Source organism: Triplophysa dalaica, chromosome 3 (assembly GCF_015846415.1).
Source record: "Triplophysa dalaica isolate WHDGS20190420 chromosome 3, ASM1584641v1, whole genome shotgun sequence".
Lineage (NCBI taxonomy): Eukaryota > Metazoa > Chordata > Actinopteri > Cypriniformes > Nemacheilidae > Triplophysa > Triplophysa dalaica.
The window spans coordinates 23,417,091-23,441,210 of NC_079544.1; the positions used below are offsets into that span (position 1 = coordinate 23,417,091).

General features: G+C 40.8%; 1 protein-coding gene across 4 annotated transcripts in view; it reads left to right on the forward strand.

Moving 5' to 3' along the window:
- The first annotated feature begins 534 nt into the window (after positions 1-534).
- LOC130418362 (interferon-induced very large GTPase 1-like) overlaps positions 535-24,120 on the forward strand; it is a 29,823-nt gene continuing 6,237 nt past the window's right edge. The window contains exons 1-3 of one of the 4 annotated variants that reach the window (XM_056744466.1): positions 535-622; positions 12,531-14,652; positions 14,800-19,835. In XM_056744466.1, the coding sequence (XP_056600444.1) occupies positions 12,595-14,652; positions 14,800-19,485 (6,744 nt within the window). In that variant the 5' untranslated portion in view covers positions 535-622; positions 12,531-12,594 and the 3' untranslated portion in view covers positions 19,486-19,835. Of the gene's footprint in view, positions 623-1,176; positions 1,308-9,989; positions 10,340-12,530; positions 14,653-14,799; positions 19,836-24,120 lie in introns of those variants that run through there. The other 3 variants (XR_008906317.1, XM_056744465.1, XM_056744467.1) reach the window with 3 other exon arrangements.

Sequence of the window (24,120 nt, forward strand, 5' to 3'; positions counted from 1 at the left end):
CTATCCTATACACTTTCAATCAATGTATTGGACATAAAAAAGATTTCAATGTCAAAATTCTGTACAAGTGGCAAGAATGGCTTATATTTTCAAAAACTTGCAGCACTCAGACAAGCAATATTGCATAAATCTGCTTAGACCCTGACGTGGCACTAAACACTTTTTGGCAGCAAAGACTGTTTCATAAATATGAACGTTGATGTGGATTTGCATACCTACTCAAATCTGTGTAAACAATCATTTTATAAATGAGGTTCGAGTCTGGGGCTGTATGTGTCGTTTTTTTATATAATGACAATGTAAGCACAGAGAAAAAAAAAACTTTTTGTCAGGTAACGATGAAAAGCCATAAAGTATGAAAATAAACTAGGACATAAACAGACTACACAACCTGAGGACAGGTAAGAGGATATTAACTGATGACACATACACTATGTGGACAAAAGTATTGGGCCACTCCCTTCTAATGAACAGGTTTGACTACTTTAGGCATTTCCATGAGCAGTGCTGCAGTTTGGGCAGGGCCCATTTATAGTCAAACATAAAAATGCTCCTGGGCACAAAGCAAGGTTCAAAAGGTGGAAGATTCTTCAAATTTGTCAGATGAACCAAACACATTCATGTGAGTTTTTTATAACATTAGGCTGAGTAAAAGATAAAATAAAAAAATAACTTTTAGATAAGCTATACTCTTTTACTAACTGAGTGAGTGGTGTGAGTGGTGGGCTACTGATCTGGCAAAATCAAAGAATGAATTAAATACTATTAAGTGATAGTTCACCTAAAAATGAAAATTCTTTCATCATTTACTCAACCATTGGTCATTTCAAACCTTTATGACGTTCTATATTCCACAGTACACAAAAGAAGATAATTTGAAGCAAGTTAGTAACCGAACAGTACTGGCACCCCATTCACTTCTATTGTATGGATCCAAAAGCATGCACGTGAATAGGGACCAGTTAACAACATTCTTCAAAATGACTTCTTTTGTGTTCAGTGTAAGAAATAAAGTTATTCAGGTTTGAAATAACTAGAGGGTGAGTAAATGATGACAGAACTTTTATTTTTGGGTGAACTATCACTTTAAATGCACTTGAGGGTTCCTCAAGCCATGAGTTTTGATTTCCTGAAAGTCATGTGACCCGAAAATGACTATGGAAATTTAAACTGTTTGCATGGCAGCTGCCTCTCTGTTCGCTGCTGCTGTAATACAGTACAAATAATAAATAGTCTTACTAAGATATAGCACATTCAGTATATATTATTTCATGAGGCTCTTCTACTTCTACTACCAAGTTCAACAGGTGATGTCCATTCATTTATATTCATCTTTGGGAAATAATGGCAGTATTTAAATTGGGATACTTTAAAACATGTCAGAGTTATGTTAATGAATGAATGAACATTGAGAATTCTGCCATCACATGTCTGTCTTGTATTTTCATATGCATATAATGAATCACACGCTGGTACAATATTTTGAATATATGTTTTATTATATTTGTGGTTTGAACTTGGCAAGAATTTGTAATCCGGGTGAAGTGTCAGGTTTATATTTTTAGGAAGGGAAAACAATTGCAGATATATTTGTAGATTTGTAATTAGATGTGTGTGTGTGTGTGTGTGTGTGTGTGTGTGTGTGTGTGTGTGTGTGTGTAAAGCCACATCAAAGGCGTTTTTTATTGCCAACATGATTTATTTAGAACACTAAAGGAAAATTAAAGAAAAGATTAAACGTCTGAAGCATTGGGGTGTTGGGATTCACTTGTTTTTTATAAAAAATCCGGTAACATTTTATAATAACTGCACGCTATGAATCATTAGTTAAGCATCAGTACATAGTTAATTAATCATTTATAAAGCATTGGCCCCACATTAATAGACATTAGTAAGCAGTTTATAAAAAAAGGCTATAAATGCTTTGTTCTTGATTTATAAGCATGTATAGAATATGCTTAATAATCAAATTTTCATACTTTATTAAGGATGAATTCATCATTTCTAAATTAAGGATTACATTACTTACAAACCAGTTAGTTAGGAGTTGTCAGTGGTTCGTGAGATCATTTAGAAAGTGTAAGTAAATGATTAATAAACTCTTTGAATGCACATTTATACATCTTATTATTCTGACATATAGTAACAGTTACTTAATTTGTTAATAAATGCTTTTTTAACACACATTCCTTCTGTAATTCATGATTAAATAAGGTAGTTATAAAACATTAACTAGTTGTCAGTTAACTATTTTTGTGAGCTCATCTGAAGTGAGGACTATGTAGGCCTTGTAAAGCAAGGCCACACATTTCTCAAAATATATATTTTTCGTTCAACAGAAATTAAATGACATGAGGGTCTGTATTCCTGTTATACAGAAAACTTTTCAGATTATTTTGGGACATATAAAACATCAGGTGAATGGCTTCTGTCATATATCCCTAAATTTGGAGACTGCTTTTGCCATAGATGAAGGTCCTCTCTCCAGCAAGTGGGTCAGCATCTCCACGTCGAAAGTATTGCTGGATATCCCTAATTGTGCTGTTTTTGTGTCAATAAATGCAAATAGTCCATTTCTACACAGGATTTTTTTGAGTGTCTTTTGACAAATAGTTATCCTGTGTTTGACACTTAAAATATAAAGGATCTCTCTATAAGGTAGACTTAAGTCAAAGTAATATTGAATTAAATCAAATCAGTCCATACCATATGATAAGGAATGAACCATCTGCGCTCAACAGTTTTAACACATAAGGGTAAACAGAGAGACAGAAAGACAGAGTTAATAGACAGTATTCTGTACAATGTATTTAAAAACTGGTTCCTTTTATTCATTTACATAATTGACCGCATTTGAGGAAAATAACAGCACTACTTGTTAAGAATGTAGATGAATAGTAGATGTTTCTAAAAATGTAAGGTTATGCAAAAAGACTAGCCGGGATCCGTACATTTCAATCCAAACTGTAGCAAAAAACCGTTTAATAACAAAGGTAACTAATCACAAGTAACTTCACCGTCCACCTCCAGATCGCTTTCTAAAGTTGCGCGCCGCCACTGAGACTTCTTCCACTTCCAGGTCACGGACCTGTCGATCAAAATCTGACTGGCCAATGAGAGTAAAGCACTGTTAACTCCCGCCCACGCGAGAGATTTGTGCCACAAGTTCGAACGTAACTTTTTGCAGTGTAAACGAAAAATAATGAAGCGCAAACGAAATCTCGGGCATCGTATTCATAAACTATGATTTTCGAAAAGAATATTTAGAAAACATTTGATGATGAATGCAGTTTGTTTGAAAGTATATTAAAAGTTTGCAATTGGAGTTCATTATTTTCGTTTTCAAAGTGTATTTCTTCTTTCGTGTTGTTTATTATTATTATTATTTTTCGCGTTCGTTTTTATTGGCACAAAAGGAATCCCATACATTTCTAGAATTTCTGCCTTTTCAAGCGGTGAGCTCGCCTGTTGAATGTCTCATAATCACTTGACTTTCTCATCATGAACACATTCAGTATTTTGATTACTGTCTTTTTTGTCACAATATCTTCATACAATTGTTCAGAAATGGTCGCTTTGTGAGACCACTGTTCAGTAACTGTACAGTACAATCACAAACGCGATACATCCACGTGAAATACACCTCTGTACTGTGCTTCTTTCGTGCTGGAGAAAGTGTAAGGGGAGAGATTATGCACAAATACACATAAACATTGCCAAAGTGGAGATCTGCCCTTACGAAAATTAACCTTGGTTTCTAATTCATCCGGATGCTGCAGTTTAGGCTGTGACAGATCCGCTGAATAACTCGATTCCTGAAGTTAAGGAAATATTGCACCACAAAAACAGTCAATATCTTAACATAATCATTCAGAAAAAAAAGACAACAAATACTGAACATGTTTATGATGAAAACGTGTTTGTGCAAGCGATTTAACGTTTTAATTCTGCAGTGGAACGTGTTTTCAACACCAAAAAACAACACACCTAACTAGCAAATAGCGATGCTGGCTCCGCCTTCATGCAATGACGCTGTACCGGGGAGGGGGCGTGGTCAGCTCGAAATGCATTTTCAAGTCCACATTGAATTTTGCACCACTCAACGCGCTGTGTGTAAATTAAAATGCAATCCCAAATGTTCAACCTGTGAATGTTAATGCATTAAGGGAAAATGACATTAGAATTTTCTTTTTGCTACAGTTTTGCTTGACTATCTTAAACATATAATCAATCGGGGGAATGCATTTTCATTTTCATTTTGCAACTTAAATAGCGTTAAAAATATCAATTTAAATAACATTAGAACTAGTGTAGGAACTTACAAATGTAATTGATATAATTTAATTTTTATTTTCATTTTGCACCTATTGTTGCACATACGTTATTTGAAATGTATATTTAGATACACAAATGCATTGTCAATTTACATACTGCATTGCCATTTTGTATATTACATTGCGAATTGAATTTTGCACCACATATGCTTCCATACTAACGTAGATCCAAATCGTATCTTGCTTTTATAGGGGCCGCAAAGCAAACAAGCTTGTTGATCTTGTGCATGTGGTCGGAATCACAGTTTACAGGGCTGCATTCTCTGGAATCCTCTAAAGCGGCAGACTTCTACGTTCATATTGGTAGCCACCGAACTGCGTTATAGCTCATTGCCATATAGTTAACCTGATTTCAACTCTCCTTGACGCCCTCAACGGCCAAGATGCGCCGCGCTGCTCCACGTCGCTGCTCGCCATCGGCTCACATTGAAAATTAATGACTTCCGGCTACTTTGGCGCTCTCGACGGCAGCGGTTTGAACGCACAGTTATACACACCCACATGCATAAAACCAGGGGTCGACCGATTATCGACATCGGTCATTTTAAAAGCTAATTTGCCGATAAAATAATTTATTTTTTAAATGCGCTATTTGGCTCTGATGCAGCCAAGGATTAAGAGAGAGCTGTAGAAACATGGAACTAGTCTGTTGCCTAGAGTCAGGGTCGGCCCTAACATTTTGGGGGCAATAAACTCATTACAAAATGAGGCCCTCCATCATCTAATGTACACAACATACTAACCTTACACAGATCATATCACACTGACAATCTGACAATGTCAAATTAACAACACAATATTATCCCTTTACAGCTTTCCTGTATTTCAGTGGTCAGAGCATGGTTCTAGCAACGCCGAGATCATGGGTTTGATCCCAGGGATTTCACATACACAGAATGTAAAGTACAATGCAATTAATTTAAGTCGCTTTGGAAAAACGTATTAGCCAAATGCATAAATGTAAGTTCTGATTTGTAAATACACACAACATAACTTAGAAAGCTTAAAGTGTGCAATCAGTTTATTCAAAAGAAAGAGGTTACAAGCAGAACATCAAAAGTAATAACATACACTACAGTCAGTTTTACTGTATTTGTGAATTAGTGAATTGATCTTTTAAATAAAAATTCTAAGGACACTGGAGGATGTGGTGGAGTCAACAGATAAGCCGAAAGCAAGGCCAATGTAGGCTGAGACAGGGCAAGACGGTCATGTGAGGAGGAGGCAGCTGCTGCACAAAATAGATGGAAAAACAGAAGTAAATTTGATCGCTCATTATGATAATTTAGTATTTTGTGTTAATTTTAATATTTTTTATATGTTTTACTAATAAAGCTTTGTACATGTAGTATTGTTAATATAAAAAGGCTATTTTAGTTGTATTTCAGTTAAGTGAGATCTATAAGAAAGTTATTTAACTGACCTGCATTTTCACCAGCTCTAGGTTTATTCTTTAGAAAATACTTCAAAAGTGCCCATAAGGTGCAAAACACAGGCACGCACACACACGCACGCACAGAGACAAACACACGACACACACACATTGTTCAAATTATTCTGTCCCCTTCCACACTAACCCTCACAGAACACATTAAGCATATTTATTTAAAAATAAAACTCCATTTAGTATGTTTACTGAGCGGATAGTCCTTGTACAGAACCTTCACAAGTACACACAGCTTATTTTCAACAATGTTTTATTTACAGTGTCTTGTTAAAATTGATTACTTTTTAGTTGAACACTTATTAATAATGTTTTCTTGATCCTTTTTTTTCCTCATCTTCTTTCCTCTTCTTCCTCTTCTTTGCACCAGAGTGATAGTGCTGCCTTTTCATTTTTAATCTTTGCACAGTTTAAAGCTAACGCACATGGTGATTGACACAACGAGCAAGCATATTACATTTTCACGCACGGAGGCCCCATGCAACTGGCTATATCGCTTATTAGGTAGGGCCGTCACTGCCTAGAGTGATGCATGCCCGACCACCGCGCGTAGGAATTGTTGGGAGTCACTCACGAGTCCGTCCAATCAACGCAGGAGGCTGGAGTCACTGGAAGGATTGGACTTACTCGCACTGAAAGCATTTGCTAGTTCGAGCTGCTTTAGTGATCGCGCATCAGTAAACGGAATAGTCACATTATTTGAAGTCATGCCAATTAACATAAACAAACCATTTTAAAGCATCAAGTAATCGTGTGCTCTCAAAAGACGATATTCAATCAGTGTATTCAGGCAATGCACGCGCACACGGGACACAGCCGCCACTATGCTCCCAACACGTCTCTGATTGAATTATTTTTTAGTATTATAATGCCCGTCTTGGTATGGGGTCAGATTTGTTTCATTATTCTGTATAAATAAACTACGATTCGCAAATAAATATAGAGCATTTAAAAAAAAAAATTAAATCCACATATGCACAAAAAGCGAACCATAAATACATGTCAGACGTTCCACAAAAATAAATGAAATTCACAAATAAATACAATGAGATTTGCGAATAAAAATTATTCACAAATGTAATTTAATGATATTTATTTGTAGATCGCTTTCTTCACATTTGTGGATCAGTGCACACATTTGTGGATCGCTCTCTGTGCATTTGTAAATCGCTGCACGCATTTGTGGATCAGTGCACACATTTGTGGATTGCTCTCTGTGCATTTGTGGATTTTGCATCATTTCTAACGTCAAATCGTGCGCACAATCCACAAATAGGTGGACTCCGCCCACTATCTACGGAAGCCAATCTGTTAACTTCCGCTTTTGTTGTACAAAAGTGATGGGAAGTTCGGCTCTTTTCAGAGAGCCGGCTCTTTTGGCTCAGCTCCCAAAGAAGAGCCGGCTCTTTCGACTCCTGAAAGGCTCTTAATTTAGGATTTTTTGTAGGCCTTTATTTTACCATAACTTTGCAAAAATTAATGGTTTGTGTGTTGAAAACCCTTTCATGTGCAGTTTTTTTATGCAGTTATTTTGTTACAAAACCATTCTTTTGTTTAATATTTTAATCAAACATTGTATTGTACAAATTAACAACAAAACAGCAAGTAAATTCACAGAACAGAACTAGAATGTTTTTCTACTGGGTAGAATGTATGTGGGATTTAAAGTTTTGACAAAACTTTTAAAACCTCTGTCCTCCACAATTGAAAAGGGTTGGAAATCAGTAGCTATCATTTTAGCCAGCTCTTCATCAATGCTGTGCTGTTTGGATGGGGTCATCACTTTGGGTATAAACTGGCTTATTTTGCTTTGAGCTGCAGTAAGAGAGGTTATACCTGCATGTGTGTGGAAGCCAGTAGATGCTGCTGCAGTTGCTGTTTTTTGGGGATGAGACAAACCAGGATCTGTAGATGGTGTGCTAGCTTGCCCTCTCTCCTCTAACTGCACTGTAGGATGGACAGTTCTCACATGTCTATGCAGGTTTGTGGTGGAACCTGCTCTTAAAGTAATTTTCATCTTGCAGTGAATGCACTCTGCTTTGTTGTTTCCATCGTCTTTAAACTGGAGCCAGATGCTGCTTCTCTTTCGGGTGTCACTCATAGTTTCAAATACGCCAACTCAGACACTCTCCTCACCGCTATCTGACAGACAGTGTCGTTATTAAAGTTGTTACGACTCGTTAACTTGCAGTGGAGTGCCGCTTCACTTCACCCCCCTCTCTGTTTTTACATAATGGTATGATCCCATATCCTCACATCTGATTGGCCGCGATGCGATTGCTGACCAATCAAAACAAAGTTCTGCCTTGAAGTAAGCCGCGAAAGGAAAAAAACTGGGAGCCGGCTCTCACTCGATGCGAGCCGGCTCTTCTGATTCACTGCAAAGCATCGGCTCTCAGAGCCGCATCTTTTGCGCATGACACATCACTATTGTACAATAGGCCACGTTGGAATTCAGCCAATCACGTATTGCTCTGCACTAAGATTCAGGGAGCAAACATGGCGACTAATGGCGGTCTAAAATGTGTGTTATACTAAGAAATTATAATGGCCTCTTCTCTATACTATCTTATAATTGCTTGTGTTTATATACATTGTCCGTATTGTTACATATATGATGTATTTAAACGTGTATGACTTGATAACAGCGTGCACGGACTGGAGTGGAAAATCCCGGTGACTAGGCAGTCGGGACTGATTTGGTCTGCCAGCCAGCCGTTTTATTGTGTTTATGTACCAAAGGGCTAAATTTCCGATTTTTTACTGCAGTCGGTGTACTACCAATATAACGATGGCAGAATTAACGTGGGGGCAATCATCAGCATTGTGAATTTCTATGTCATTCATAATTCAAAATAAAACGTAATTTCTACAGTCATCTCGGTTTATCCCATTCCTGAATGATCTCTGCTGCTATGGCTAAACTGTTCTGTTTACTGTCTAACTCTCTGCCATGACAAAGGATGTCCATTCTTTTACTATGATCTTGTGCACAAAATATATTCTTAAATTCGTTGTAATTTTGTGTTGATCAAGGAAGTCATTTAAAACGTGTTGCATTTAGAGGCGACGTAGCCTATTCTCTCTCAATTTCAGTAAACATGCTCGGGACATATACAAACTCCGAATACTACAGCGGATATTTCGGACTTCTGAGCGAATCACTGGTAGACTACTACCGTTATCACTGCAAGAACTTTACTCATCCAGAGGGAGCGAGTAAAATGGCTCGTAAGATCTCGCTGGACCCCTCACACCCAGCACACTATCTCTTTGAACTGCTGCCGTCTGGTTATCGCTACAGAGCCCTTAGCACCAAAACAGCCAAACATAGGACAAGAACAGAACAGTTAAATTTTCTCCCCACTGTGCAATAAATATGTGCGATACTAAACGACTCACTTATACTCATATTTATTTATTATACATATTTTACTGATTTAATATATCATATAGCTATCCCATTACCTTACGCAATCTTTTATCGCAGCTTTATAACTTGTATATATGGCACATGCATAAAATAAAGAATCCGCGGTTCTCTTTTAACATATATTGTTTTTTTTCATATGTGTACTGTCTATTAGATATATTTTTTTTATTATTTTGTTACCTGTGTCTTGTCACATTATGTGAGCTGTTTAGTAAATATTATACTACTACAGTATTTCTATGTGGTGAATTGTGGACAGACCCCACATGCTATCATCAAGGCCGTAACCAGGGTTTGAAAATTAGTGAGGTCCAAAGTAAGGTGTTAAGAATTGTGCTATAATAACACCCACAAATGCACTCCTAAACTTCAAAATAGACAGACATGTTGATGATTGCGAAAGTTTTTTTATTCAAAATAATGTTTTACATTTCACAGACGTGTGTGTGTGTATATATATATATGTGTGCCATCTGAAAATTTCTTCTAGAGTGGTCATTTTTATCAAGCTCGTATATTTAAGTTCAGTCATTTATATATATATATATATATAAGTAGATAGATAGATAGATAGATACACTGTATGAATATGAGGTACCGTATAAGTAACCTTAGGTAAGGTAGCAGTTCCAAAATAGTTTTTGTAGTTGGTATGTGTGACGAGACCACAGTCATTTAGAAATACATTACAAAAACACAGTGAAAATAAAGTAGCATTTTGAGGGTTAAGGTCTGTTACCATGGTAAATTTGCGCGCAACGAGCACAGTAGCCTATGACTGACAGGACTGGAAAGTTCGTTTTTTTTTAGGTGAGTGAATTTTTATTTTATAACAAGTTATAAAAACGTTAGAATAATGACACCGATATAAAACTTGACAACATCTCATTTGACCGTAAATACTGAATGAGGAAAAAGCGTTTTTGATAGTCAACCGCTTTCACGCACGTCTGTCAAAATAAAAGTCTAGCGTCAGAAAAAAACAGAATTACGTTTGTTGTTTCTTTGAATGCACACTCCGCAACCCACTCAAAACGTTTTTGCGACCCACCAGTTGAAAACACTGCTTTAATTTATGTTTTTTGATGACTTAAGGTTAACTAAAGAGCATGAGACGTCATCCTGCTGGTCAGTAACGTTATTTGGCAATGGCATAGCCTATTTCATTCTGTAACAAACATATTTGTATTATGCTATTGTTTTTGTTGGTGTTAATCATTTCTTTCAGATATTAACGATGATCACTGCGTTTGTCTTACCAATGGTGGTATCTTCCTGTCAGCAATTAAGTTACAGTTTGTCTGTAAGCTTTTTTTTATTAATGTACAATGTTGCCAGATATTGCTATGAAAAACAAGCAATTTCAAAAAGAAAGAAAAAGATATCCGAAATAAGTTCAAAGCTTGTGTTTTGTGAATAAGATTAATATATCACTAACACTAACGTTCAACTTTACACTTTATAAACGTCCCAAGACTCCCAAAGTGTCACAATAAATTGGAAAAACGAGTAAAAAAACACGTATAATAGGTGCATCTGGCAACAAATGGAGGCATACCCGCGCTCTCACTCAACGCGCTCTCAAGCCCCGTTCACTGCGCTACCTTCTCGCTGCAACATGATGAATTGCAAACACTCATATGATATGGGGTGGTTTAAATGGCAAAATAATCATTCAGAGAGCTTGACATTTTATTTTTGAATATAAAAAAATGACCGAGGTCCGGACCTCGGTGACCTCATAGCTGGCTACGGCCGTGGGCTTGACAAGAGTTGTAATTCAATACACAGGCATAAGATTACAACACGAGAAAATAGGCAAGATGTTAAGTAGACTTTGGAAACCAGAACAAACTCCGCAAACAATAATAGGGGCCTGGCTCCGTAAACCAGATACTCTAAATAATATAAACAAAAACTCAGCCCTGAATGATTGTTTGAGATTGATTCTTATGGTGGGTGTGATTGGTGATAGCTGTGTGTGATTGGTTTCAATTGAATTTGTGATTAGTGCAATGGAGCATGGGAAATGTACTTCAGGGTGATGTGTTCAAGTCAATATAAAGATAGGGCGACCTGACAGAAGGTCATGGACTGGATTTGTGACAATGATATAATCATTTAAGTGCATCTACGTTTTAGGATATGAGAAATGTCAGTTCTTTATGTATTATTTAATATACTGTATATATTAGTTTAACTAATATACCACTCAATGTATTTCCAAATCTATATTACATTATTTAATATATTATAGATAGTTAATTTAGAGGATTTAAGGGTATTGTCAGTCTTTACACCCTGAAATTGAACTGTAACATACAAGTTATTCACTTTAAACTATGCTACCTCTGTGCCAGCTGGCCAACTGGCAAGCGTTGTGTTCGACTGCGCAGACTTCACCGACATATCGCAAGAGCCATTTGAAAGCACATGGAGCAGTCTGTTCTCACAGTAGTGTGTGACATAAACACATATCGGTCAGGGCAGCTCAGCTTTTAATTCAAAAACCCAGTTCATGGATCCAGTTATCGCACCAGCATTTGGTCGCGGGGTCTAAATGAAAGTGGGTGACAACTGCTTTGTCTAAATGCTGGCACATACTAGCATAGTCTGAAAGTCTTTTACGGGGACGCAGGAGTTTCTGTTCGGCTCTCACTAAATCCTTGGTGTTTCGAGGTAGATCCGTGGGCGTGGCTTGTTGGTTTTGACTAAATCCTTGGTGTTTCAAGTGTTACGAAACCTTTAAACTAACCTACACTCTTACTCTAACCATCTAAACAACCTATGATTGTTAAACTTGCCAAAAAAACGGTAGCGTGATGACGTCAGACTCGAAACACCAAGGATTTAGTGAGAGCCGATTCGGCGAGCTGAGCTCCCGACCGCACAAATACACTGATTATATCATTATCCAGCGCTGTTACTTCTGTCGCCTGATGGATGAAAGTTAAGCTCCTGTACCCGATCAAAAGGCGAAAATCTCCAAAAAATTATGAGGATGCAGCTCATAACTGATATAGTGTCTTCCTATAGAATCGTGCCCCCTCAGTTTCAACGGGCATGACGCCTCTGAGAGGACCATTGTCAACAGCAGTACACCTTAATTTGGCTGCAAACAAGAATTTTTGGATAAAACTAAAGAAAACGTATCATGTGCTAGTCTATGCTGACCCAAAATGATTAATAAACGTCAACAAAGTAAAGGTAAAAATAAAATAATCCAACTCTTAGTCAGGTCAGGTAAACCTGTGATTTAGATCATGTTTTTGTTGTGGGAAAAAAACATTATTTGCAATAATGCAAATCTATTTTGCAGATGACATCGTTGAAACTTCACCAAGAACCATAGGACACACGTACAATACATCTTCTAAAACGAGATGATGTCAAACTCAACTGAAGTTCTAATTAATTCAAGGACAACTTTACAGAGTTATCAGGAACCAGGCGATGCCAGCTCTTCTGAGGATCAACCGAAAACAGTTGATACCACGGACAGTCTTTCAGAGGATCCTCCAAAAACAGATGATGTCAATGACAGCCCTTCTGAGGATCAACCGAAAACAGTTGATACCACAGACAGTCCTTCAGTGGATCCTCCAAAAGCAGCTGATACTGATGACAGCACTACAGTGGGTCCTCAGAAAACAGATAATGCAACGGACAGTTCTTCAGTGGATCCTCCAAAAGCAGTTGATGCTAATGACAGCCCTACAGTGGGTCCTCAGAAAACCGATAATGCAGTGGACAGTCCTTCAGTGGATCCTCCAAAAGCAGTTGATGCTAATGTATGCACTTCTGAGGATCAACCGAAAACAGTTGATACCACGGACAGTCTTTCAGTGGATCCTCCAAAAAAAGGTGATGCTAATGAGAGCACTTCTGAGGATCAACTAAAAACAGTTGATACCAAGGGCAGTTCTTCAGAGGATCTTCCAAAAACAGTTGATGCTAATGACAGCCCTTCTGAGGATCAAACGAAAACAGTTGATACCACAGACAGTCCTTCAGTGGATCCTTCAAAAGCAGCTGATACTGATGACAGCACTACAGTGGGTCCTCAGAAAACAGATAATGCAACGGACAGTTCTTCAGTGGATCCTCCAAAAGCAGTTGATGCTAATGACAGCCCTACAGTGGGTCCTCAGAAAACCGATAATGCAGTGGACAGTCCTTCAGTGGATCCTCCAAAAGCAGTTGATGCTAATGTAAGCACTTCTGAGGATCAACCGAAAACAGTTGATACCACGGACAGTCTTTCAGTGGATCCTCCAAAAAAAGGTGATGCTAATGACAGCACTTCTGAGGATCAACTAAAAACAGTTGATACCAAGGGCAGTTCTTCAGAGGATCTTCCAAAAACAGTTGATGCTAATGACAGCCCTTCTGAGGATCAAACGAAAACAGTTGATACCACAGACAGTCCTTCAGTGGATCCTCCAAACACAGTTGATGCTAATGACCGCCCTCCTGTGGGTCCTCAGAAAACGGATAATGCAACGGAAAGTCCTTCAGTGGATCCTCCAAAAACAGTTGATGCTAATGACAGCCCTTCTGAAGATCAAACGAAAAAAGTTAATACCAAGGACATTCCTTCAGTGGATCCTCCAATAGCAGCTGATGCTAATGACAGCCCTACAGTGGGTCCTCAGAAAACAGATAATGCAGTGGAAAGTCCTTCAGAGGATCCTCCAAAAACAGTTGATGCTAATGATAAGCCTTCTGAGAACCAACCGAAAACAGTTGATACCACAGACAGTCCTTCAGTGGATCCTCCAAAAGCAGCTGATGCTAATGACAGCCCTACAGTGGGTCCTCAGAAAACAGATAATGCAGTGGAAAGTTCTTCAGAGGATCCTCCAAAAGCAGTTGATACTAATGAAAGCACTTCTGAGGATCAACCGAAAACAGTTGATACCACGGACAGTCTTTCAGTGGATCCTCTAAAAACAGTTGATGCTAATGACAGCCCTTCTGAGGATCAACCGAAAACAGTTGATACCACGGACAGTCCTTCAGAGGATCCTCCAAAAAAAGGTGATGCTAATGACAGCACTTCTGAGGATCAACTAAAAACAGTTGATACCAAGGGCAGTTCTTCAGTGGATCCTCCAAAAACAGTTGATGCTAATGACAGCCGTACAGTGGGTCCTCAGAAAACAGACAATGCAACGGACAGTCCTTCGGAACATCCTCCAAAAACAGTTGATGCTAATGACAGCCCTTCTGAGGATCAAACGAAAACAGTTGATACCACGGACAGTTCTTCAGTGGATCCTCCAAAAACAGTTGATGCTGATGACAGCCCTACAGTGGGTCCTCAGAAAACAGATAATGCAACTGACAGTCCTTCAGGCTCAGAAAAAGCTGAAAACAGTGATAACATAAGACCACAGACATGGATAAGCTCTGCCAAAGGTGTGAAAAACAGACAAAAGGTAGGAAATATGGGAAATATACATATGAATAATTATTGATTTTCAGTAAGACTGCAAATGGCTTGTGTGGGTGTGGTTGACTAAACATACACATTAACATTCTTTACATTAGTGATGCTATTTTAATGTATTTTGGGTGATTTTCAGCTATCTGCAGAACAACTGATGGGCAGACTTCATCTGGAGGGCAAATATCAGAAACTGAACACAGCAAGTTTTCTTCAAATAACTGAACATTCACAATCTCACGAGTTTTGTGCAGAGGAAGAAATTGCTCAAACTTTTCTACAAAAATTACTGACATTGGACTACACAGTGAGATGCATCAAAATTGGAGAGAACAATGAACAGAACGACAGACAACAAAGATGTAATAAGTTGTCTAAAAGAGATGTTTTTGATGATATTTTTGGAGATGCAGCTGAATCTGCTGATGAGACGAACATATTAGATGCAATTGACTTAATGGATGCTCAGATGGCTGTGTTTCATTGTGCTGATAGTTTCTTAAAGCAGCTCATAGTCACTAAACTCTCACAGTGTCAGTTTGCTCTTCCTCTGCTTGTACCAAATCCATTCACACAACAGATTGAGTTTCCTCTCTGGACATTTAGACAAACCAAAAAGAGCTGGAAGACGACTGATGATAAAGGTCAAACCCAACCAGTCTACAGGGCAGAAACTCCAATGGTGGCTTTCTTCAGGTTTGGCTCTGTGTCCTCATCCAAGTCTCAATTGATTAACAGTTTGATCAATGAGAAACACAACACGTTCTTCCATAGAAACTGTCCAGGCAGCAGCAGAACCAGAATACTAATGGACGGGGTGGTGGAGATCGCCTGGTACTGCCCATCTGGAGACAAAACAGATACATTTCCTCAATGTGTTGCGTTCTGTAATCTTCATGGTGATGGAGGAGACAATGAGAAACAGCTGGATATCATAACACAAATGTCTTGTGTAAATGTTGTTATTTTACCTCAAATTACCAAGAATGACAACAGCATGACAAAGATTGAAAAATTATACCAGGGTTCAAAGCCACTCATTTGTCTTCTTACTGAGAATGATTCCACTCTCAAAGAAGTAAAACAAGGAAAATACAGAATAGGTTTGAGAGACAGAAATCAATCTACTGTCTTTGAAGAACTCAGAAAAGCTATCAATAAAGAATTCTCATCTTTAGAATCGTCTTCCCTTTTCAAACTTGAAGATGTGGCCAAACATTTAAATATCACAGTAGATGAGAAGACTGATGAAGACTGCAGGAGTGGAAAAGATGCAGCGCAGAAGATGATGAGTTTACTGGAGAGTAAAGATCTCACAGAAATCAAAGAATCATTTCTGCCATGTCAGGGACAACTGTGGCATCAATGGTGCCAGATGAATAAAGAACTACACAGACCTACATTGGGTGAACTACATAAGAGTGATATTATAGAAAAAAACAAAAGTTATGAGAAATTAGAAATGCTGAAAATCCGTGAACAGCAGCAAACATCTGGTTTAAGTAAATTTATCCAAATCTTTATTCAACAACTGAACTCACAAGAAGGAAATGAGATGGTGTATTTTCTTAAATGGCTTGGGATTCTACTGGATGACTTCACCACTGAAAGTTTTTCAGCCCTTCATCATGAATATAATGAAAAGTGGTCAGCAGTATCAGATCTTAGGAAGAAACATGATAAATCACAACAACTTAAAGCTGAACCAGAACTTGAGAGAATTTCTGAGAAACTACAGGCTGCAACCATTGGTTTGGAGCACATACTGAGAGAGGTCGGTCAGATATATGAATCATGGTCATCTGTGATAAACAACAAGAAAAACCTGAAGATTGACTTCAGAACACTACCTGGTCTTGCAGCAAAGATGATGATGACTGGATTTCCACTGGAGCTGATGGATGGAGATGCTGCTCATGTTCCTCTGATATGGGTTACTGCTGTTTTAGATGAACTCATCAAGAAACTGGGAGACAAGAGAGTTTTTGTGCTGTCAGTATTAGGGATTCAGAGCTCTGGGAAATCCACCATGTTGAATGCCATGTTTGGTTTACAGTTTGCTGTCAGTGCCGGCCGGTGCACCAGAGGAGCTTTCATGCAGCTGGTTAAAGTGTCAGATGAGATGAAAATAAAAGAACAGCTGAAGTTTGACTATATTCTGGTTGTTGATACTGAGGGTCTTCGTGCTCTAGAACTGGCTGGAAGATCAACAAGAAATCATGACAATGAATTGGCCACATTTGTTGTTGGTCTTGGAAATATAACGTTAATCAACATCTTTGGAGAAAACACTGCTGAGATGCAGGACACTCTTCAGATTGTTGTTCAGGCCTTTCTGAGGATGAAGAAGATAAAGGTAAATTCCAGCTGTATGTTTGTGCATCAGAATGTTTCTGATGTCACAGCCAGAGAGAAAAATATGGAAGGAAGGAGACGACAACAGAATAATCTGGATGAGATGACAAAACTTGTTGCTAAAGAGGAGGACTGTAATACAGAGTGTTTCAGTGATGTCATTGCATTTGATGTACAGAATGATGTGAAGTATTTTTCACAGCTCTGGGAGGGAAGCCCACCTATGGCTCCACCAAACCCAAACTACAGCAGAAACGTTCAGGAGTTAAAGAACATCATTCTCTCAAAAGCTTCTAGAGGGAGCGGCATCACACTGTCACAGTTCAAAATGCGTATTGATGATATTTGGACTGCATTGCTTAATGAAAACTTTGTGTTCAGCTTCAAAAACACACTAGAGATTTCTGTGTACAGAAAACTGGAAACTAACTATAGCAACTGGATTTTCAGTCTCAGGAGTGCCATGTTGAGAATTGAAAACAAAATCTGTAACAGAATCGCTAATGGAAACATTGAGAATCATGATCATGACCTGCTGGCTGAAATGAGGAAGACAAAAGAAGAAGTCGAAAAATCAATGAAGTCTTACTTTGATGAGGACAAAGACAAAGACATTTTGTGTCAATGGCGAGAAAGATTTGAATCACAAATTAAAGGTCTTTATGATGATCTGGTGAAGGAAATAAAAAGAAAATTGAATAAAGCAATTGAGCAGAAGAAAGCCAGGGAGAATCTGGATAAAAGAAGAACAGAGTATGAAAAAATGCTTTTCACTCGGAGCAAGGAATTAGCTGTTAGTCTAAAAAGTAAAGGAGGAGATGAACGCGTTCTGAAAAAGGAATTTGACACAGTGTGGAGTAAATGGATCACTGAATTGACAGAAGATATTCCTCCACTGAAAGATTCTGATTTATGGGAAAATGTCATTCAGGTTTTATCAGAAAACCATGAACCAACTTTTGTGAATCAGAGACTAAATCTGCAATGTTTTAAACACATAGTCCACAGAGGTGATTATGATGACTACATTATACTACAGAGACATCTAGAGCAATCTGATGAAACTGTATCAACTCAAAATGAGACCTTGAATGTTGAATATAATGACTCAGTGAGGCAACTGATTCATACTGTAAAGCAGGAAACTAAGAAGATAAGTGAAAAATCACCAGTCAAAAGACACGGCTACAATTTCAGTTACATTCAGGAAATAACAGACTGTGTAAAAAAGTTAGTAGAGCAACATGAATCAGAGAACCAAACATACAAACTGAAAAGAGAGTTTATCACAGATCTCTGTCTCTATGTGTGTGACACTGCAAGTACAAAAATTCTTAAACTCCACAAGAAATTCAGGGAAGCAAATGATCCTAAAATGCAGAAAACTCAATACTACAACATCTTCATGAACTACTATAGAGGAGCAACAAACACAACAACAATAATTCATTTCATCTGCAGCAAACTTGAACCGTCCATCTTACAAGAAGTTTACAACCAAACTGCGATTGATTTAGCAGCACAGATGAAGTCTGACACACGAGCATTACGTGAGAACAGATCAAATCTGGAGAAACACATTCTGAAATCCCTGGCAGAAAAAGAGGACTTTCAACAATATATACAATACATCCTTATACCCAAACAACACTTCAAACAATTCATAAAAACTGAAGTGGACAAATACTTCAACGAACAAAGTGAAATTATTCTAAACATTTTCAAAGGAAATCTACAACAGAAAGAGCAGATTGTGAGTAATGCTGTGCGTGCAGTGACAGTTGAGGTCAAAAACAAGGGAGGAGATGGAAACATGTGGTTCACAAGTTTTACCAAAACACTCACAGATGAGCTGAAATTCACAGGAGAGCCATGTGTTAATCTCACAGAAGTTAAAGACTTGGATTTTCTTGAAAATCATTTTAGAAAAAGTCTGAATGAAATGACGAAAAATCTACAAAACAGTTTTTCAAGAATTAATGACATTAAAATGGAAAAGTGCAAGAAGAAACCAGATGAGATTTTGATCGATCACTTCTGTCAGTGCTGTTGGGTTCAGTGTCCCTTCTGTAAAGCCATCTGCACCAACACAATGGAAGATCATTCTGGAGATCACAGTGTTCCTTTCCATCGTAGCATTGGACTGAATGGGCGTTTTTATAGAGAAACAACAAACTTGGCTAATTGTTTCTGCACAACAGAAGTAACAACTGATAACTGGCTCTACGCAGAAAATTCGGATGAAAAAATTTTTTGGAGAGAATACAGAAAAGGAGGTCCTGAATTAGCTAACTGGAGCATCACTCCTGACTTGTCTGAGCTGCCGTACTGGAAGTGGGTTGTGTGCAGATTCCAGGAAGATCTAGAAAAGTACTACAGTAAAACATTCAAGGCACATTTTGAGATTCCAGATGAATGGAGACAGTACACAAAAGAGGATGCTATTGAGAGTTTGGATAAATACTACTAATAGCAAAGAATTTATAAAGGTAACTACTTTAATGTGTTTTAATGTGTTAATGTATGAATCAGCAAAAAGTTAATTAGAGAAAGACAAACCACAGTAAATGCAACGGGATATGTTTACTGATTCATTCAATAGTTCAATACGAAACATTAAAAAAATATTTATTTTAATAATTTAGTAAATTCCTGTTAACTAACTAACTAATGAACTCAGTACAGCAACATAATTTTGTATTTATTTAAAAAGGATGCATTTCTTGAAAGTTAGTTAAATAAAACAATACTTAAATACAGTAAATTACAGAAATAAATTGTGTAAATCTTCTTAAATACGCAATTTACAAATTTGTATTACTTAACTATCTTTTAGTGCATGTATAACTAACCAAAATAAATGATTTACTTATTTAGATGTTCAAAATCTAAGTTTTCAGATGTGTAATGTAAATAAAACTGTACTAATTAAAGACCTGTTTCTTGTTACTTTTTTATTTCATGTGTCATGTTTTACTCTTTTTTTAAGTTTTTCTGTAGCTCAGAGTAAGAGCATGACTTTAACCAAGTAAATGCCATGGCTTTTATTCCCAGGGAACAGAGAAACCGCTAAATAAACTTATACAGCAGCTTGAATGCACTGTAAGTCATTTTGGATAAAAGCATGCGCAAAATGCATAAATGTACAATAAAACCATGACAGGATTGTTTTATTAGATATATTTTTTATATTACATATACAAATTAATCTTAAATATATTCAATTTACATTGATATGGTTATAAATGTACTGTTCCCTTTCTGTCGGTCTCTCGACGTTGTGTCGAGAACGACAGATGGGGTTCGCCCTTGAGAACCAATCAACTCTGACTACTATAGAAAAGGCCAATGGAATTTGGCGAATGAAATTTGCATGCCGGGCTCCGCCCCCGGATATCCGGTATAAAAGGAAGCCGGTGTGCAGCATTCATTTACCTTTTGTTCTTCAGAGCCTTCGCTCATGACTACGAACTGAACGAATTCAATGAATTCTTCGTCTTCTACTGCCGGATCTACGACGTGTAGCAGCGGATCGTCCCTGCCTGCAGCGACCTTCCCCTGGGCGTCTCGGCAGTCCCGAGGTGTGTGAGATTTATCTAAAAGTCCTTTTCAGGACTGACTGAGCATTCTCCAGCGCAACTGTTCTCCTTGGTGCGGAAAGGAATGGATACAATCGCTGCATTAGGTGTGTGGGCGTCCAGCACACTGAAGCAGCGTTCGTTGACACATCTGCCCGCACTGCGGGTAGATTGTCATTCAGAAATTGCGGTCACGGATGGCTGCCTTCCTACGGGAACCAGCCACCATTTCGTCTGCTACCAGGGCTGTGACATCTGTGGCTACGGCCCTGATGACCACCCACGTTAGCAGCGTTAGTGATATGGGGGACTATGTGAACGTAAACCCGCCAGCTAAGTGCTCACGGGCCGATCGAACCCCGATTCGCTTTTCTGAACGTTCCCCAACCGGCGGTGGCATACCGTCCGGGTCTCACGCACACACATCAAGAACGACATGTCCCGCTGTTCTCTTGGGTGCGGCAGGGGACTGACACGATCGCTGTATTAGGTGTGTGGGCGTCCAGCACACTGAAGCAGCGTTCGTTGACACATCTGCGCGCACTGCGGGCAGATTGTCATTCAGAAGTTGCGGTCACGGGTGGCTGTCTTCCTACGGGAACCAGCCACCATTTCGTCTGCTACCCGGGCGGACATCTATGGCTACGGCCCCGATGACCACCCACGTTAGCAGCGTTAGTGATATGGGGAACTCTGCGAACGTAAACCCGCCAGCTAATTTCTCACGGGCCGATCGCACCCCGATTCGCTCTTCTGAACGTTCCCCAAACGGCGGTGGCATACCGTCCGGATTCTCACGCACACACATCGGGAACGATGTGTGACGTAGATGAGATGTCGCTCGCAGCATCGGAGGGAGACTGACATCCGACTCTGACGAATCCGAGCTCCACCCCCAGCGGTCGAGTTAGGAGGAAGCAGAAATGTCATTCATGCTAACCCGGGTTTCCGGAGGTGCATGAGGAGCTGTAAAACTTGGAGCGCTCCACTCTCGGACCGCTCCAGTGAAAACCAGCTCCACCTCCCTTACTTCCCTCGATGGTGGGGCAGCCAAGGACTGTGTCGAGATCCCCCGAGTGGAACGTCCGCCCGCGGTGCACCTGTGCCGCGGACGGCTACCACCTGGGGGGAATCGGCCACGCCTACGGTCCAAAGCACGTAGGACTTCGGCATCACTGGTGTCGAGGGCTTGCGATGCTGCGGATCAGGCTGCCTCCTCTCTCTTCGCCATGGCCATCCTGCAGGTCCGCCAGGCCAAGGCGTTGAGAGAGCCCCACGAGGGTAAGGCCGACCTGGGTATAATGCAGGATCTCCGTGGCGCCGCTGACAGCGCTCTACGGGCGACTAAGGCGGCGGCACGGGCCCTGGGTCGGACGATGTCCACGGTAGTGGTCCAGGAGAGACACCCCCGGCTATACCTTGTGCAGAAGAGTGACACCAAGGAAGTCCGCTTTCTTGATGCACTCATCTCGCAGGGTGGGTTGTTGGTAAAGACCATCGAGGACTGCGCTCAGCAGTTTTTGACGGTGAAGCAGACAGTGGCAATTAACCACATTTTTCTCACCGCGACTCGGCCGCCTGAAGGCCTCCGAGATCCCGCGTGACGTCTGCTTCCCTGCAACCCAGGACCCCTTCGACATCGATTCCGGTTCCTGTGTCCCCACAGGCGGCACCCCGGAAGCAGAGGTCGAGGGGGAAACCTCCACCCCGTCAGCAAACTTCTCACGAGAAGGGACACTGACGGGAAGACTCCAGGGAGAACAACATCGGCCGAACCATCACAGCCACGGCTCTGATCGGTCGGTACGTGACGACTCCTGCCTCGTCACCAAAGCCGGGCCCTTTTCAGGGCCTGGCGCCCACTTACTCACAGAGTTTTTCGGTCTCCCCGGGTGTACTTGCAGCCGATCCCACACTCCACTGGACTGTGCTCGGCGAACCGACCTCACGCCCTGGCGAGGCGTGAGGTCGTACACATACGACAGTTGTCACCACTCTCAAACCGACAGTGCGTGCCATTGTCCCGCCAGGCAGGTAAAAAGGCGGAGCCATCCTTCCCTCCGGGGACCCCCCGCGACAGATGGTTAGCTCCGCCAGCCGACGAACCACCCCCCGTGGAAATGATGAAGCAGACTGCCCCCTTGGTCACCCTGTACAGTCCCTGGGAGCTCAAGAGCTGCCCACACTGTCTCGCTGGCTAATGCGGGTGGTCCGTCTTGGTTACTCGATCCAGTTTCCCAGAGACTTCTGGCAAAACAGGCATCAAGTTCGTCCAAAATCAAGACGTTCAGTGGGTCACAACCTGCACTTCATCATTCCCAAGAAAGACGGCGGGTTGCCATAGGTCTGCGTACCCTGAACAAGCACCTTCACGAGTTGCCGTTCAGATGCTCACGCAGAGGCGCATCCTGACATCTCTCAGGTGTCAGGATTGGTTTGTGGCAATCGACCTGAAGGACGCTTACTCTAATGTCTCGATCCCCTCGACACTGCCTCGTTTCCATGGTTCGAGTTCGAGGGGTGGGCATATCAGTACAGAGTCCTCCCTTTCGGTCTGTCCCTGAACTATCTCGACGACTGGCATACACTCGTGAGAGCTGTTCTGTACACAGAGGGACCTGGTGCTCCGGCATCTAGATCGATTGGGATTTCAGGTCAACCGAGAAAAGAGCAAACTCTCCCCAGTGCAGAGCATCCTCTTTCTCGGTATGGAACCAAACTCTGTCACCATGTCGGCACAGCTGTCCGCAGCACGTGCCCAGTCAGTGTTGGAACTGGAGGCTCCTGGGACACATGGCATCCTCCGCGGGGGTAATACCCCTCGGGCTGATGCACATGAGACAGCGTTCCGAGGACAGCGTGGCACACCGGCAGCAGGTGCATGGTGATGACGCCCTGCTGCCGACGCACCCTAACCCCTTGGTTTTCCATGACCTTCCTCGGGGTGGGGGTTCCCTCTGGGCAGGTTACGAGGCACGTCGTGGTGACGATGGACGCCTCGCTGCAGGGGTGGGGTGCAGTGTGCAACGGGCAAGCAGACGCGGGGCGCTGGACGGGCTCCCGTCTGCGCTGTGCAATTACCTAGAGTGGTGTACGCTCACGGTAACTAACACAACTTGCCTGACGCCTCCTCCTGTGGAGTTAGCAGGTGATCCGCTCCCTGCGGGCCACACACATCCCAGGCAGACTGAACCAGACAGCCGACACGCTCTCTCGTCAGAATACGCCTTGTGGAGAGTGGCGACTCCATCCCCGGTCCAGCTCATTTTGGGTGTTGTTCGGACAGGCACAGATAGACCTCTTTGCCTCCCATGACACCACCCATTGTCTGCTTTGGCACTCCCTGACCGAGGCCCCCCTCGGCACGGATGCCCTGGCGCACAGCTGACCACGGTACGGGCGGAAGCACACCTTCCCCCCCCAGGAGCCTCCTTGCACAAACACTGTGCAAGGTCAGGGAAGAGGAGCACCAAGTGTATTGGTTACACCACACTTGTCTAACCGCACTTGGCTTCAGAGTTGATGCT